The sequence below is a fragment of the Sorex araneus genome, chromosome 4 (assembly GCF_027595985.1).
Source record: "Sorex araneus isolate mSorAra2 chromosome 4, mSorAra2.pri, whole genome shotgun sequence".
Lineage (NCBI taxonomy): Eukaryota > Metazoa > Chordata > Mammalia > Eulipotyphla > Soricidae > Sorex > Sorex araneus.
In genome coordinates, this window is record NC_073305.1 from 155982353 (window position 1) to 156001145 (window position 18793).

General features: G+C 39.4%; 1 protein-coding gene across 1 annotated transcript in view; it reads right to left on the bottom strand.

The window, feature by feature from the left end:
• ARHGAP18 (Rho GTPase activating protein 18) overlaps positions 1–9912 on the bottom strand; it is a 225079-nt gene extending 215167 nt beyond the window's left edge. Inside the window, exon 1 of the mRNA XM_055137109.1 lies at positions 9480–9912. Coding sequence (XP_054993084.1) covers positions 9480–9553 — 74 coding nt within the window. The 5' untranslated portion in view covers positions 9554–9912. The remainder of the gene's footprint in view (positions 1–9479) is intronic.
• Positions 9913–18793: the final 8881 nt, after the last annotated feature.

An 18793-nucleotide genomic window follows, 5' to 3' on the forward strand; every position in this document is an offset into this window, starting at 1 on the left:
AGTGCTCAGGGGACCATATGGGATGCTGGGATTCGAACTGGGTTGGCCGCGTGCAAGGCAAATGCCCTACCCGCTGTGCTATCGCTCCAGCCCCAAGAATCAATCTTTTAAAAACATGAACTACATGTATGTTTTTTTATTATGTTAAGTCTTAGAAAGGCTTAAGTGTATTCTACTTTTAAAGAATGCTGTTGTTGTTTTCAATTTTGGCTCCTACTTAGTGGAACTCAGAGGTGAGCTGATTTTGTGTTCAGATGACAACTACTGGCAACATTCAAATATACCATTTAGAACTTGGTATTGAACCTGGGTATCTCACATGCAAAACAAGCGCTTCAACCCTTTGATCTCTCTCCCCATCCTTTAGCATACATTGTTTGTAATTCCCCCAGGTGATTCTAATAGGAAGCTCACAACCAGGTTAAAATGGTGCTCAAATTACAATATTCAAACCATTAGCATCAGAAATACCTGTATTGTTTGAAAAACTGATTCTGTCACCACCTAGATCTACTGAATTAGAACAGCACTCTGCCCTCTTTATAATTCTGCCCCATGCCTAAGATTGAGAATAACTGTCTAACACAGTAAGAAGTCAAAATCTTTAGTCTTATGATTACTGAAACAAAGTGACCATATCTTTCGACAAATTTTCTTTTAGTTTCTACATTCAACACACCAATAAAAAGAAATATCAGAAACCCCTTTTCTCTATAAAAAAAAAACCCTAACAGCTGCAACTTTAGGCCTGTTTCTGCAAGCAATCACATTTGCCACTCTGATCTCAGCCTCAGCTCTTTCCCTGGGCTGGCACAAAGGTCAGATTTTACAACCTACATAGTATCCCCAGCCCTGCAGACCATATAGCTCCTGTCACAACCACTCAATTCTATTATGTACATTAGTGAATGGGTTTGGCTAGTTTCCAACACAACTTTATTTGCAAACAGGTATTAGACCCAATTTTGTGGTTGGGTACAATTTGCTGACTCCCAAGTTTAAAAAATGTTAACAAGGTCTGGAGCACATGTTTGTATGCTCAAATCCTAGGTTCCATGCCCAATAGGTCATGGTCCTCCCAACACTGTTTGGAGCTACCTTCAAGCATAGTGCCTGTTGCAGCCCCTACTATCACCAGGTATGACCCCAAAGGGAAACAAAAGGGAAAATAAAATGATAGCAGACAGGTTGTGGAAAAACAAACAAACTTGGTATCATGACCCTCCCCTATGAAGACACACTGTTGCATGAACACAGAACACAGATTTACCAGTATGGAAGCTGCTTCCAAATGAGGACAGATTATAAGGAAAAGCAAAGAAAAGTACTGTCTTATCTACTCATTTATTCATATAGTTAACATCAGTCAAGTGCATACTACGTTCCCAGAACAAAAGCTCTATCCTCGTGACCCAAATCCAACAAAAGAAAACAATATAAAGTAAAAAAGTCAAGGCACTGTGATCTGACTAGACAATAGAGTATTATTCAACACTAAAAATACCAGGATATAAATTTATGAAAAAACAGAAAAATGCACATGATTATGTGAATGAAAGCAATCTGAAAAGACTGGATACCATGTGATTGCACATATGTACTGTCAAAGACAGAATGGTGAAATAGTAAAAGACCAGCGGTTGTGGGGGTTTATACTTCCCTTTTCAGAAAAGAATAAATCAGTGGTGCACTGAGGAATTTTTAGGCAGTGGACATAGTCTAGGAGATACTATAACTGTAGGTATGTTCATAATACACTTATCCAAGTGCACAGAATAGAGAACACCAAGAATGAACCCTAATGTAAATTGTGCACTGTGATTTATGTTCTGTTGTTATAATTATGCCCACAAAACAGATACCCCACTCTTATTGGGGCCCATTGCTATGGGGGAGTTTATGTGCATGTTGGGATGGAGGGTACATTGGAAATATCTGTGTACTCCTTAAATGTCTTTGGGAACCCAAGCGAAAATTAGGGCTGGAGTGATAGTACAGTGGGTAGTGCGTTTGCCCTGCATATGGCCAACGTATGTTTGATCCTTGGTACCCCATAGAGTTAGTTCCCTGAGTCCACCAGGAGTAGGTTCTGAGCACAGATTCAGGGGTAATTTCTGAGCATGGAGTTACCTTTGCGCAATGCTGGGTAAGGCCCCAAACCACAGCAAACAATAAACAACAGGCAGAGAGCGAGCAAAGTGAGGAGGGCACTTCATATGGTCCCTTAGCCCACCATGGGCGATAGATATCTAAACAGAGTCAGGAGTACGTAAGTCCTGAGCACAGTTGTTTTGTTTTTGTTTTTTTGTTTTTGGGTCACACCCGGCATTGCATGGGGGTTACTCCTGGCTCTGCACTCAGGAATCACTCCTGGTGGTGCTCGGGGGACAATATGGGATGCTGGGAATCAACCCGGGCCGGCCACGTGCAAGGCGAACTCCCTACACTCTGTACTATTGCTCCAGCCCCTCTGAGCACAGTTGAAGACGTGCCTCCACCAAAAGAGAAAAGGAAAAAAAAAAAGGGAGATCACAGAGTGTGAACAGCACGTGAAAGTTTCCGTTCCTGGCACCTGATGGGGACTCAAGCACTGCCAGGGTGGCCCAGGGGCCCCACTTTGCTGCCTGAGCAGCATCTGGACAAGTGTCACTGGGAAGTGAACCCCAGACTCTCTGAGCACTGCTTGGTAAACAAAATAAATAAACAAAAACCAATATTCCTTACACAGGGTACATGAAAAGAGATATGACAGAACTATTAGGGATCCTAGAATGTAAATGTGCCAACAAAACAGCTGGTACTTTATTGTTGGAAACATGACAGTTGCAACAAATCTCACTTTTTAATTCACTGTTTTTGGATCACAGCTTCAGGATTAGGAATAGTAACTGATAGCACCGCGGGTAGGGTGTTTTCCCTGCACGCAGACGACCCGGGTTTGATTCCTCCACCCCTCTCGGACAGCCCGCCAAGCTACTGAGAGTATACCACCCTCACGGCAGAGCCTGGCAAGCTACCCGTGGTGTATTCGATATGCCAAAAACAGCAACAACAACTCTCAACAACTCTCAAAATGGAGACGTTACTGGTATCCGCTCGAGTAAATCCATGAATTGGTTAAGTGAGACTACCGGACTAAATAAAGAAAAAAGGCTGGTTGAAAGAGGCAGCAAACTCTGTTAAGGACCACAATAATAATGATCCCAAATAGCATCCTGCCTTGACCCTGTGTAACAGCCTTTGGACTGTTTTCACGAAGGGCAAATGTGTACTTTCACTTATCTCCGTTTCTTCAAGACGATTGAACAATTTAGCATGTAGGAGGTACACAATCAGAGGCCACAGGGACAGTATAGGGGTTAAAGAACTTGTCTTGCATCCAGCTAATTTTGGTTTAAACTGGGCTTAAGCGTGACCAGGACTGACCCAGGAGCCAGGAGTTAGACTCGAGCATTACTGGGTGTACCACACCTCAACTGCAGCCCTCAGCCACAAGAAAGGGAATACAAATATTGTGTAGTGAATGCCATTATTTGAATGACTATCTTTTAAATGCCTCTATATTTCTCTAGGAGTGTAAGAAAGGGAGACTGACAAGAAAAATGTCAGGTCTGGATCTACCAAAATGAAAATATACCTCTTGGAGAAGTAAAAATGATATTTTAAGGGGAAGTGTCAGATGGAGAAGCTTAAGAGCACCCATTCAAGAGTGGCAGAGAAATAGTATAGCCAGGAAGGCAGTGGACTTTCATGTGAGTCACCTGGGTTTATCCTCCAGAACTCATATGATTTCTTAAACCATACCACGAGTGATCCCTGAGCACAGAGCTAGGACTAAACCCTGAGCATTGTTGGGTGTGCTCGTCCCCCAAATAAACCAAAAGAAGATAAAAATAGCTAGCTTATGGGGTGGAGTAGTGGAAAAGAAAGAAAATTAACTTAGAAAAGAAAGGTAAAATGTGTTGTACCTTTTATGTCTGAGTAGTTCAGAGTTTATCCAAATGCATTGTATAACCTAGAAATTGTTGTGCTCAAGAAAAGAAAAAAGGAGGCATTCACGATAAGGCATCACATAAGAACTTTAACAGACCTTGGGGAATGGAGCCATAGTACAGTGGGTGACATATTTGTCTTGCACGTGGGTTTGATCCATAGCACCCATATGGTCCCCAAAGAAATGCCAGGAGTATTTTCTGGTTGCAGAGCCAGGGGTAACCAAACCCTGAACATCACCAGGTGTGGCACAGAAACAACAAAAAAAGGAATTTTAGCAGACTAAAGCAGATGTAACTTGGTGGCACCAAGAGAATAACTGGTGATATGAATGTAAGAAATTTGAGACTTTTCAAAACTCAAATAAACATTCTTTCTATAGGATTGGGGAAGAAATAGTAAAGGAAAATTCTTCCTTTCCTGGTTTGGGAGACTTTAGGAAAAAAAAAGAATCTTACTTTAGATAGGAAATACAGCAGAAACAATCTACTCTATTTTGTTGCAAATATATAAAATTTCAGTTGTTTAGAGAAGAATAAAGTGCACATAAAAATTTCATTTCATAAAGTTAACCTGTGAAATGACATAAAAGTTAAAAAATACAATGCAAACAAATATTCCAATAACTTTAACAATCACCAGGAAATGACATAGACACAAAATATGAAGGAATTTGAAACCAGATTAAGAGGTGAAATGGACATATTTTAAAAGATGCCAATTGCAAAATTTCTCCTTTGATGTTACAAGTATGCGGGCCTGAGGGGAGTCCAGTTAGTCCCTATCTGCTAAGTAGCTCTGGAAAGGTGAAACCACAGGACAAAAGTTATTTAAAAAAGATAAAGATTTATTCTAGCAAGTCCCACAATTTCTCTTAGTGCACTTTAGGCTCGGCCAGACCTAGTAAACTTAGCTCTTAGCAGCCACCTCTAGTGAAAAGAATCCAAAAGAGATAAATTCTAATGATCAGATCTTTATGTAAAAACAAGGATGGTGTACAGTAATTTTACATAAGAGGACAGAGGGTCAAATGCAGCTTTCCTAACCCCCAAGGATTGAAGTTGGGTTATAGAAAGGGATTTATTAAGAGAGCAGATCACATAAAGTCCTAGCTTCTGGGTTACAGGAAATGGCATCAAAGAAATGAAGTAACTCTGGCACATAAACCTATTTTTCTCATCCAGACTGAGAGCAGAAATTTTCTATTTAAGTCTAGAGAGAAGTCTTATTAGTCTATCCAGAATAAGCTTCCTAAAATTAATATATTGGCATCCAAAAGAGTTCAGAGAACAGATACGAAAATGGTGATCTATAAAATTAAGTGATAAGATTGTGGACTACTTAATTTGGGGGGAAAGAACTAGTCTCTTGATTTTCTAAATTTTATATAGAATAGACACCCAAAATGTCATATTATTTAAATTTGGGTGGAGAAATTGGGATTTAGTGTCTTTGAGAACCTGTATTCACTTCTTTAATATAAACAATTTATAGGAAAAAATTAAGTCAATGCGCTGGCCTCTTTTCACTGCTACATCAAGAGTTTAAATTCTCAGTTAATATCATCTCTAAGCAACTGCATCTTCCCTGACCAAACAGCTTTTTCCTTAACTCCTCACAGTGTAATTTCCGGAAGACAAAGGTGCTTTGTTAAAATATCAACCTTTCCAGTGGGTTCTTCGCACATGAAAAGTTTAGTCTCTGGGACCATGTGCTTGGGTCTGGCCTTCTAACTTTCTCCACCCTCCAGAGAAATCCCTACTTCTACCACCCTCTACCAGCCCCCAAAACTTCCTCCTTCCTGGTCATACTATTTTATATGTCACTACAACAACCCATATTGTTGAGCATGATCAAGGCTAAACTCCGTTTTCATCCCAGATCTAATGTCTTCTTTTCAGAGATGAGTTCCCTATGCTGAAGTTACACACTATTATTTCTGTCTGCTCGTCATAGCATGATTTCCTTCCACATGCAAACCACTATCTTCTCTCACTACACTGTAACATAAGTCCCTTTCGGAGCAAGAATAACATCAGTCTTGTGCAAAGGTCTGTCCTGAATATAAAAGCAAAAGTCATCATTCAGTGCTCGATAAATTTCCAGTAAGTGAGGAGATGAAAAATGTCATCGGCTAAGATTTTATCTGAACATGGCCTTCAACTTTATTTTATGATTACTTGAAATGATTGAGATTTCTAATTTTCTTTCTCAAGCATTTCCAACTATTGCAGTTTATATGATGCACTGAAGTAGAAGCAGAAAACATGGACTGAATAAAGTTCCATTAATTTTTTTTGGATGCTCTTATCAGGATACTTCCTGGAAATAAAGGTTTCTAAAGAGATTCATCAGAATAAATCTGAAGTGGCTTTATGTTTTTAGAAAGTAGATAAGTAGATATAAACAAGACATTTAAACACAATAAAATACAGAACTTACGGATTCATAAAAAGGGAGTAAATAGACATTGATTTGTTCCTAGATATGTAAATATTCAAATTCCAACTGTTCTTGAACTTTGGGAATGTCAATCATGACCTACTGTTACCCCATGGCTAAGCAATTTGGCAGAAAAAAAATGTCACAAAGAAACAGTTCTGGACTTATCCTTAAACTTCTGAATACCTCTGTATTCTTGAGTTCAATTATAAAAGTAGCAATCTCAAAAATTTTGAGCTTAGCTGAAAGCTAACTATGACCTTGTGAAAGGCACAGAATCTCTGGAATTTTGGACATCAATTCTAAAACTAGTTTAATATTTCTGGCTTTTTCCCTAAACTCCAGTTAATGTTTGAGTATTTCAAGTTCTGTATTGGTACAATTATTGCTTCCTTAAGTTGCTAAAGCCAAGGCTAAGATTGTCTTATTGGAAAATTCATTGATTAAACCAAAGGTAATCAGCAACAACAATAATGCTGTACAAGTATAGTTGATGACTTCATTTTGGTTGCTATAAAAACCTGATCGTGTGATAGCTAAGAAAGTACAATATTTTGTTATTACCTAATTTTTCTTGTTCATGTGACTCCACTGTTGGAATTGCTTTAGCTATATCCAGGTCTACATTTTGAGAATGAACAAATTATAGCTGATCCATATTCCAATCCTAAATAGTGGTTGAATCTATATAAAAAAGAGTAGCGGAGGGGAAGGGGTAAAAAAAAAGAGTAGAGGATAAATATATTAATAAGTTCTATTAAGAAACTATGAATATATATTATCCTCTACTTTTTATAATCATTTCTTTCATTAGAAAGAAAAAGTGACAAAGCATCCCTGGTAAGACTGATGTTCTGACACTATTTGATTATAAAAAAGGAAGATGAAACTTCATTATATTTCCAGAATTTGTTTCATAAACCAACTCACTCTAAAAGAGTTTATAAAATCCCACATATTTTCTCTTGATAATGAAGAGGCAAGTTAACAGAGGTTGGATTGATGCCATCAAAATTTTCCCCCCACCCCTTCAAAAAGGGGAAACAGAATAACTTGCAATGGAATGATTTTCTTTCATCGTGTTATAATTGTCTGAGGTTGGAGAGAAAGAACAGAGCTCTCTACCTACATTGCAATATACAAATATGGAAATAAAAATTTTTCTATCTTCTTTGATCACTGAAACTCTATTCTGGATGATTGCTGATTCTGGGTTGTTCCCATTAAAGTTTTTGAACTGATCAGTGTCACAAATGGCGGTAGGGGGGAGGGGGGCGCAGTGAGCAGAGGGAGCACCTCCCAGTAACCCAGAGAAGAACAAGCAGAGGCCGGTAAATTACAGAAGACAGCTTCCCCCATAAAATCCTGAGTCACTGGGAATATTCTAAAAAAGGTGCTTTTATGTTAATTATGCAAAGGGATTTGGACTGGAAATCTGGATGCTCAGCTGAGAACAGGTAAAAGTCTGTGGTTAATCTACTGAGAGTTTCCTGAGCAGCTTTGGTCTTGCCACAAGTTAGCTGGGAGCTCGGAAGTTGGGGTGCTTCCAATGTATAGAGCTTCCTCCCCAAAATGGGAGGAAGAAATATGTATCTCCAACTTTCCAGGCTAGAAAGAGAATTTGAGAAACTTGTCCTTTATATAAAGCCACGTGACTGAATGCTTTTGGGTCCTAGTCCATACAGAATAAACTAGAAATAGGAATAGTTCGCTCCCTCACACTCTTTCTTTTTACTTGCAGCTCTTCACGTTTTCTTAGTTAAATAACCCATGAGGCAATGCATCCAAACCACTAAATCACATCTGAAAGCAGGCTTGAAAAGCAATAATCTGTGCAGAAATGCCAACCTTGTTTTTGCATTCAAATACTTACTCCCCACGTCAAGTATTTCTTTGGGATATTTTCTTCATTATAAGATTTATATTTGTTTTGTTTCTATAATAAAAAGTCATATGCTGCCTCAGAGAAAAAAATGTTTACTACTTTTTAAATGTCTTAGTGTTTCTCTTCATAGTAAACTGGACATTTAAACATCTAATATCAAAATAGGAAAAACACATTTTTCTCTGCCCAATTTGATTCTAATTTGCTAATGTTTGCTATATGGGTAGTAGACCCACGACAGTTTTATTTTTCTAGGGATTTACTTAGGGAAATGATTGCCTCAATTTCCAGCCAAATTACTAGTAATATGAAGCTGTTGTTATATTATACTACATCTTAGATAGTTTTTCATTGGCAGTTCAAAGTTAATTACATTTATTTGAATGTCCTTGTTTTGTAGTCCAAAGGTCTCTCGTTTTTCTTCGCTTATTTTCACCTCATCATCCAACTCATCTGAAGATGTTGGCTTAAGCTCCCATCAAAAATATTAATGTGCAACCACAAAGCTACATGAAAATATTTCCTCTTTTAACCTTATGCTTCTGTGAGAAGTCATCTTATGCATAAAGATTATACCCTAAAATATAATTTTTAAATTTGTCTCTAAATTGTTGGACTATTGCGCCTTAAAAAGAAGTCCTGGACATTGATATTAATTTTTACAAATAACCAGAAAGCTGTAGCATGAGTATTTTCCTCTGGTCAACTGAAGTTCAAGGCTAACGAAGGTCGGTGCTAAATTTCAATAACCTTTCTTGTCTACAACGGCGATTGTCATCTTTTGAAAAAGATCCTAATTAATGGTATCCACTTACGTTTATAGCAAGACGTACAATTCCCTATATCTCCGGAGTCTTTGAAAGAAAAGAAAAGGAAAAAAACAACTCTAACCCCATCTTTAGAAATAACAAACTTCGAACCGCAAGAGAGGAACAGGGTCAAGAAAGACAGGTTAAAGAACAGAGCGCTTCAAGTTGAACCTGACGATTTTGAAGTACACCCAAAAGTCCTTCCCCACCCCGCCCCTCCCTAGTCTTCCTTAAAAACAAACTTGTAACGTGAGAACGCGATGGATCCTTTCAAGACCCTTTCGGGCAGTGGATTTCAGAGCTCATCAAAGCATTGCAAAGAGAAAAGCATGCAAAGGTGCTCTCCTTACCGGAGGTGAAAGCAATGCACCAGCTTCGCTACTACCGTGACCATCTTTCCCAGGTCTAGAGCAGATAATGCCATGGTAACAAGAAGTAAAGAAGACTAATCTGGGCTCCTGCAGGAGTCTTCCCGGGGCCACTTCCTTCCGTAACACACCTCCTCTTTCTGGCTCAGAACTCCCTCACCCTTCACGGTTAACCACAACAAGCTTGTCGTTTCTGCTCAATCATCCAGCAGCTGGTATCAGCCCCGAGCTCTCAGAGGATGAAGTGGAGCAGCTCGGGCTGATGGATTTCTGGGGAGTCCGCAGCTGAGCGGCTGCAGTTGAGGATGCTAACACCGCGCGTACTGGGGGCAGGGATCAGCTTTCCAGGAATGAAGGATCTTCTAGGGCACAAACACGACCGCCTCCGGAGCCGAGTGCTAATCTGTCTGGTGCAAGCCAAAGCCTGCTGTGAGCTCAGCCAGCCACCCCAGCTACTGAGCATGCTCCGCTTGCCCCCACGGCCTTTCGCAGGGCCTTCAGCTGGTGGCTTGTCTTCCTGATTTGAGAGAAGGAGTGGACAGAGGGTGAGAAGGTCAAGAAGGTCATTTCTGGACCGGAGAGAAAACTTACTCCGGAGCCCCTGAGGAATATGGGGTGGGGGTGGGGAGTGAAGAAGAAAAGGAAAGAACACCTTGCAAATAGTTTGGATTGATAGAGATTTTTGTTGTTGTTGATAAAGATGTTTGGAATCTATCAGCCTTGCTCAGTCTTAAGCCTGCATAATTAAGTTGCCCCTGGGCTCAAATATTTGGCGTCTGCCGTGAGATTTTTAATTCTTACTGTCAATCCTACTGTCAATCGACTCAGGTAAGGAATTGCCTAGATTTGAAAGTCTTAAGAAATTGTATCAAGCGCTCCCCAAAAGCGAAATCTGCCCAGAGATGATTTTTTTTCTAAAACAAGAGATATTTGGGAAATAATTTGCAGTTTGGGAAACGGAAATGTTAAGTCTATATGATAATGACAGTTTGAAATTGAAATTTTCCGGTGGCAAACGCAGGCACAGCTGGAAATGTTGCTTATTCATGATTGTCAACCCAAATCTTGTCCAAGGGTTTGGGAAAGGCAAGTGCTCCGTAGAAGTTTGCATGATCGACTGTCTGGCAGTTAGTCTGCAAATGCCATTTACAGAAGGCTGAAGTTCTTGAATTTGATATTCTAAAGTCTGACTCTTGAGCTTCTTAAATTTGCATTTGGGACTGGCCAAGTATTTTAACATAGGAATTTACTGTACATATTAGTCATGCAAGTGTCCAGTGCTAAAGCAAATTGGCTTTAAAAATATAACTTGTGGGCCAGAAAAATAATATAGGAACCAAGGTGCTTGTCTTGCATGAAGTCAACCCTTGTTGAAATCATCAGCACCACGTATCGATGCACCCTGATCAGCACCCTGATCGATCCTAAGCACAGATTCAGGAATAGCTACTGTGCACTCTGGGTGTGGCCCAGTCCTCAAACTCAAAATGACAGAAACATACAATTGTTTTGTATATTGTCCATGTGTGTGAATAATTTTTTCCCAACCCTCTAACATATTCTCTACCAAGATGAGCCAAATTCTGAGTATATACTCTCTGCTATTATTGATTATAGGGACGTTGAGTCTTATGGCTCTGTAGATAACAAAAGTATTTCATTGAGGGGGTCGGGGTGCCTTTCTGGGTGATGCTCAGGGTTTATTCCTGGCTCTGCACTCAAGGATCACTCCTGGTTACTCAGGGACTGTATGGGTTCTGGAATCAAACCTGGGTGGGGTATGTGAAGACAAGAGTCATACTTGCTATGTTCCATCTGATTATGTCATTTTCCAAAGACTGCTAGCCACTGATGACTGCCACGTCTGTGAAAGGAAAATCCAAGAGCTTTCTCTTTTGAAATGAGCTCTAGCTTATTTGATGAAAGCCAGCCGGGCCTATGAAATATAAAGAAAATGTGGACCATCTGTAAGTCAGGTGTTTCTAGAATCTTTAGCAGGTGCTGCTTTGGCTTATTAGTCCAGTCATTTGGGCAGGAAAACTTCTCTTTATCTCCTCCCGAAATTGATCTCTTTCACTTCCCCTCTGCCTCTGTCATCTGACATTTTTTTTTCCCTTTTTAGTTTTTGGGTCACATCCAGTGATGCTCAGTAATTATTCCTGGCAGTGCTTGGGGGACCTTATGGGATACTGGGGATTGAACCCGGGTTGGTCTCATGCAAGGCAAGCACCCTAACCACTATACTATTTCTCCATCTCCTCCATCATCTGAATTTTAAATGCCCTTAAAATTCATGTGCTTTTGTTGGTAGTCTAGTATTTTTAGCTAGTTTACAAGGCCCAGGTGCTACCTGAATGCTTCAGAATCCAGATCCCCTCTTGGCTTTTCTCCGTTCCCCTCTTCACTTTTGGGGTTGTCTTTTAAGCTAAATAATGCCCAGATTGCCACCAGCTGTAATTTCCTCAAAAGCAGACATAATGCTGGCATTTTGCATCCATTCAATTGCTCTATACAATCCATATCTGTAAAATACTGATTTTCACTAGTTTTTGGATTAGATTCCGGGCACGCAGGAAGGAATTCTTTCATTGCAGTGACCAATTAGGATCAGTCCCTGGGGAAAATGGTTCCAGAAGGGAAAATCTACTTTTTCATAAAATCTAATAAAAAAACATCATACTGGAAAGGAAAATGCTGACCTTTTTTGCATAAGTCTGCTTAATGCAGGTAATTAGGGTGATATTGTTTTATGATATTTTTGTTTGTTTGGGGTTACAACAGGTGACGCTCAGGGGTTACTCCTGGCATTACTTAGGGGACCATATGAAATGTTGGGGATTGAACCCAGGATGGCCGGACCTGGACTGTAGCTGCAGGCAAATGATAAAAGATTATATTATGGCCCTTATTTTATGATCTTTAATCCCAGGTTCTCTGTTCCAAATAGTAACAGACACTGAAGTGGAGACACATTTTTCCTGCCCCGAATATTTGGCACTCATTCATTTTATTTCATAGCGAAGATGCCTTACCATATCTCATCCATCCTCTGAATTTGTGTATGTGTGCATGCTATTCATTATATTGTATGAATCAGGTGCCAAAGGTTACCCAGAGTGCTCTTATCATCAAAGCCAAGAATTCCTCAGTCTTGATGACAAAATCATAGTTATTGGAATTTTGGCACTGTATTCTCCTTGAAGCAGAGCTGAATTCTTTATAAACATCACATTTAATCATCAAAAAAAACCCCATCATTTAGAAACATTTATCACGATTTTATATTTTGAATTTATGATACATAATTATGTATTTGTTCACATTAAAATTAAACAGACACATGAAAATAATTGGTAATGAATGAGGATAGAGAATATTATTTGCCACTAGCAAAACCAAGATTCTGAAAATATAGATAATATAGTGAATAGGTGTGATGGGGTGTAAATTATATCCTGTTTGGTGCTGTTTACTGTCTTGATAAATATGTATATTTGGAGGTACAGATCCATTTGAAGTAAACTTATCACCAAGGCCTAAGCTTCCAATGGTTGACATTCTATGCAAATCTTTTGTATATATACATCTCTATAAATTTCCGCTTTCTCTTGAAGTCCCTGATATTGCACCTTTCTATTCCTTTCTTTCCTTTTCTTTAAAAAATTTGTGTTTTTTATGTTCATTCATTCTATTTTCACTATGTTGGTTATTACTTCTGTGATTGCTACATTGCTTTTCAAGTAGTCATTTTGTTTTAATCTCTATTCTCCAATATATTTTTGTTTTGTTTTGTTTTGTTTTTCTTCTTGGGTCACACCTGGCAATGCACAGGGGTTACTCCTGGCTTTGCACTCAGGAATTACTCCTGATGGTGCTCAGGAGACCATATGGGATGCTGGGAATCGAACCCTGTTCAGCCAAGTGCAAGGCAAAAGCCCTACCCACTGTGCTATCACTCCAGCCCCTCCAAACTATTATTCGAAAGCAGTTTCCTCTCTGAGATGAGCTCTTTCTCTTCCTTATTGAAAATGCTAAAATCACTAAGATAAAATGAAATTTAGCATACATTAAATTAGAAACTTCTTAGCATAGTGTTTGGAAGTGCTTCCTTATTCCTTTGTGTTTGTAGCTCTGTCTTTCTAATCAGATGTGCATTTGCTTCCTGGTCTTGCTGACTACTTGCTCTGATCATAACAGATCCTCTCCTGGAGCCCCGTCTGTTTTGGTCCAGTATTTACTACTCTAAAATCCCAACACCTCTAGGTCCAGATTAAAAGATACTTTTTCTTAATGTATTTTCAGAATTAATCTGTCTGCCTTTTGTAATTTTACACACATGGCTTGTGTCTTTTTGTCATTCAAGAAGCTGTTAGTGCATGGGGGTAAGGCACTTGCCTTGCATGTGCCTGATTCTGACTTGATTCCCAGCACTATATATGATCCCTTACACACTACCAGGAGTAATCCCTGAGCACAAAGTTAGAAATAAGCCTTTGGTACTGCCAGGTGTTGCCCTCAAACAAAAACAAAACAAACATTTCCAGAAAAACATCTTGGTTTCAAATATTTCAACCTTGAATTTAGAGCCCAAAGAGAGATTAAGCCCTCAGAATTATGAACTGTTAATCGTCAACAAACAACTGGGTGAACAAAATGGAGCAAGGAAGCTTGACAAATGGTGTTAGGGAAATTAGATACCAACAAGCCAAAAAATAAACTGGATCTGTATCTTACATCGTAAAGGTTAACTCAAAGTGAATTAAAGCCATGATATTAGACCAGAGTCCATAAAAATATATTGAGGATAACATAGAGAGAACTCTTTAGAATATGGACCTCATGGCCTTCTATGATCTGATCATATTGGCAAAGTTGACAAAAACAAAATAATTAATGTTACATAAAATTAAAAATGGTTTGATGGTAAAATAAACTCAGCCAAAATTTAAAAGACACCTGCTGAGTGGGAGGAACTACTTATATGACATATATCAGATAAGAGGTTAATGTATATAAGTTATAAAGCACAATATCTATAATAAAACCAATAACCCCATCAAAGAATGGGAAAGGGGCAATGTATATAGAATAAGAAGTAGAGTATCTCTGTACACAGAGCCATGTCGGATTCTGTCTTCACACTACTTATTAATAGTCCTCTGGAAAGCATCAGCAGTGACTCCTGGGCACCACTCAGCGTAATAAACCAATCCCACCCCCAAGTGGGAGAAGAGATAAGAAGACTACTTCCTCTCTGAATAGGACATGCAGATCACATTAGACATGTCAAAAATTATGCATTGTCACATGCTGTTGGGAAAATGCAAATCAAAATGGCAATGAGATTTCTCACACTCTTGAGAAAGGGATATACATGACAACCTTTCAGTATCTGGTTTGCAAACCATAATGAGAGTGAGAGAGAGAGAAAAGTAAGAATAGCATGTGTATAAAAGATAGAAAATATCAATGTTGGTGGGTATATAGTGTAAAAAGAGCTCTCTTTCACTTTTGGCAAGAATGGCATCTGGTTCAATTTCTGTGGAAAACAGTATGGAGTTACTTTTAAAATTAAGGGTAAGGGACAAATCTGTAGTACAGTAGGTAGGGTATTGGTCTTGCACACGTACAATCTTGGTTCAATCTCCAGCACCCTAAGTGGTCCCCTGGACATGCCAGTAGTGATCTCTGAGCACAGAACCAGGAGTAAGCTCTGAGCTCTGCTAGGTGTGGCTTTTCAAACCCAAACAAACTAAAATTAAGGACAGAGTTTCCATATGACCCATATGACCTTGTAATTCTGCTTCTTGTAATCTATCCCAAGATTACAAAAATATTAATTTGAAAATATATGCATACTTCTATGTTTATTACAGTACTAAGTATAACATACAGGATAAGGAAACAAACCCAAACCTGTAGGATTGTAGGATAACACAAACCTACAATAACTGATGATAAAGAAATTATGGTCCATGCTGGGTAAGAACTGAGCATTCAAAGTAGGTAAAAGGATATACCTGGCAACCTTTTAGTATCTGTATTGCAAACCTCAGTGAGAGAGAGAGAGAGAGAGAGAGAGAGAGAGAAGTCACTGTGTCACTGCTATAGAGGCGACAGGGGATGGAGTGGGGTGTAATAGGAGGGAAACTAGAGACACTGGTGCTGGGAATTGTACACTGTATGACTGAAACCTGAACATGAACAACTTTGTAAGGGTCTATTTCACAGTGATTCAATAAAAAGATCTGGTTAAAAAAAATAACACAACCAAAAAAAATTTTGTGGTATCTATACACAATGGAAGGAGAGATGAAAACTTGCAGTTTGCTAAAACTTGGGTGGAATTCAGGGGCATCATGTTACATAATATAATTCAGAAGGACAAGATAAAATATCAGATGATCTCATTCATCTGCGGTAGGTCTTTTATTGTAAAACAAACTTCCATGCGGCGGGGGTACAGGGTGAGGAGCAAGGAGAGACAGTCTAGAAGTAACCTAAAGAGGATAGAGAATCTTAGTGTTAGAGAAATTGTAACATTTAAAGTGTTTTAAATATAAACTTTGCTGCTATAACAATGAAAATCAAAAATGCAGTAACTCAAAAATTTATTACATTTTTAATGTAATAGACAAAAATTTGAATCTACTCCATGATGTCCACTCAAAAGTAAACAACAACAACAACAAAAGCAAACCAAAAAAATCAGGAACACCGGGACCAAGGAAATAGCTCAGAGTTAGCGTAAATATCTATTAGAGATCCCAAGTTCAAACTTTGCCACATGATAGAATTCAGGACCTTATACAAACAAGCCGTGTATCCCCTTCTCCAGGACTGTTGGCTATAACCTTGTGGTCCCAACACCAATAAACCCAAGCAGCCCTACATCTCCAATCTTAACCATTGACCAGTGTGGTCCACAGACTGCGCTTAAGAATCCTCAGCAATACAGCCTAGACCCTCTGAGCACTCCCTGGGGCATCTTCCCCCTCACACATCTCCAAAAGAGAACAGAAAACAGAAGCATGTGAAAGTCTTTTGTGGTGCCAGGCATCAAATCCAGGGCCTTACACGCATGAGGTGTGTGCTCTACTGTAAAAAAACATCTGCCAGGGGGCAGCCTGAGGAGAGCCCTGGCAGCTCTTCCCATCGGACGCCAGGGTTGGGGGGGTCAGTCCTGGGCCACTCGCCCAGCCAGGGTGGCCCAGGCCATGGGACAGATGAAAGAGGAAACAAGGGCCAAGCCGGTTGATTGATCAGTTGCCGTTTATTCCATTCTCTCCATGCGCCTGTTCCAGTCTCTCTGAGCTCCCCATTTCTCCTCTCTCCTCTCTCTCCCCCAGCACTCTCCCTTCCTAGCTCCTCATTCCTCCCTAGCTCTCTTGATTCTTCTCTTCTTTCCTCACTAGTCTCTCCCCCTTACTTGTCTCTCTGGGTCCAAGGTATACCCAGCAATATCAACATAAGAAAGCCCTTCCTGAGGGCCCACCAGGTTCAAAGGAAACACCACCTAGAGGCACTCCCCTCCTCCTAGCATCTTATTAACATCTCAATATTAGTTATTTTTGTATGGGCCCAGTAAGGGATACATTGAGGCTTGTAGGGTAGCTCTCCTGGGAACCTCTTGCCACAGACTCAGACTACAGCGCTCAGGCCAGATTAATCATTTCTAGCTTTAGCAGGGTCCTAATCCAGTTATTAGTTTTGGATCATGACAGCATTTGTCCATGACCAAGCTCTTAACTTATAGTTAAACATTAGGCACTTTGGCCAGGCCCATCTCGATGCCAGGGTAGCACATAACTCACAGCTTGCCCTGGGTCCATCCCGTCCCTCTTTGAGACTCTGCCTTGGAGGGTGCTAGTAAGTAAGGGCAGCTGAGGCTTAGGTCCAAAGAACAGATGCCCAGGAGGAAAATATCATGTAGAGTTAAATGATTCTCAGGTTACAAAAGCATAGAATTTGCTACTGTCTTCCTGTGCCCATACAAAAGGACATGGCTCTGAATAAACTATGCAAAGGACTCAGGAGAAAAGAAAAATAATATTTTTAAGCCAACAGAGCACAAAGAAAGAAGTTACAAATAAACACAGAGGAATGGGAGCACTGTGATGGGAGTAACCCAAATAAATCTAAACTACCTGAGGCTATGTTATCCTATACTATCCTATGCCTAAAATAAGTAGACATTGTTTTGAAGTTTCACTCTGTTATACATGTGATTGGTACAGTAACAATTTTCTCAATCACCCATTAAATCTGACCCCATAGCAGACCCACAATAATTTCTTTTATGTTGCTTGTTACCATTAAATGGTTAAAGGATTGATAAAAAAATTATTTCCTTAGGAAAAAATTTGTGAAAATTGTATGTCACAATGATGACATTAAGTTTTTGTCTGAGGTTTTACTAAGCTGTTGCTACAAGTTGAGCCTTCTGTGTTAATGTTTTTGTTAGTCAAGATTGGTTGACTTCTATATTACATTCCCATCCAATCTGGTGTGCAACTACTGAGATATTAGTGCTGTAGAGCTTGGACATGTTTGTGACCACATACTCCAGAAAATCCAGGATATATAACTGGACATTTAAGTGTATAATTGGGCATGGCTTCGAGGTCTTCTCAAAATATGGGGAGAAATGGGGAGGTTGCCTACTCCGACTCCAAGAAGAGTTTTCAGCCCCAAAAGATCATGTACCAGGAGTTTGGGGCAGGTAAGTTTCTCTTTGGTGTTCAGTCCTAAGGTGGTGGGGTCTGGCTGGAGGCATGACAGTGACTTAGGGGAATGGGAGTGGCTGCCGGAGCTTGCTTTGAGTGGGTGTTGGCCTGCTGCTGGGGATATATTTTTTAAACAAGAATTGGCTTTCAGGACTTTACACTGACAAGACATGTGCCCCAACACTTGAGCTATCTCTCCAGTCTCCCTTTATTTTTAATTTCTTTATTTCCCTACAAATGCTTGCTTTTCTTTTTAAATGTGCCTAGAATTTCTAATAGTGGAGCCCAATTATGTCTTTTCTCTGAAATTATTTTTCAACGTAAGATAGTTTCCATATGTGTTTTATGCTTTAGAACTTGGAGTTCATCTTTCTAAGACTTTATGTACCATAATCCTAGATGATCATATTTCAGATATCTCTAGGATAAAACTAGTATTAAATTAAAATTTATGGGTTTTTTGGCATGTGGTTACCAAATTACAGAGATGATAGCAATTCAAAACTTTGACTCAATAAGATTCATGATTATAAGTTTACAGTGAATTTTTTTTAAGCAGAACTTTTAATG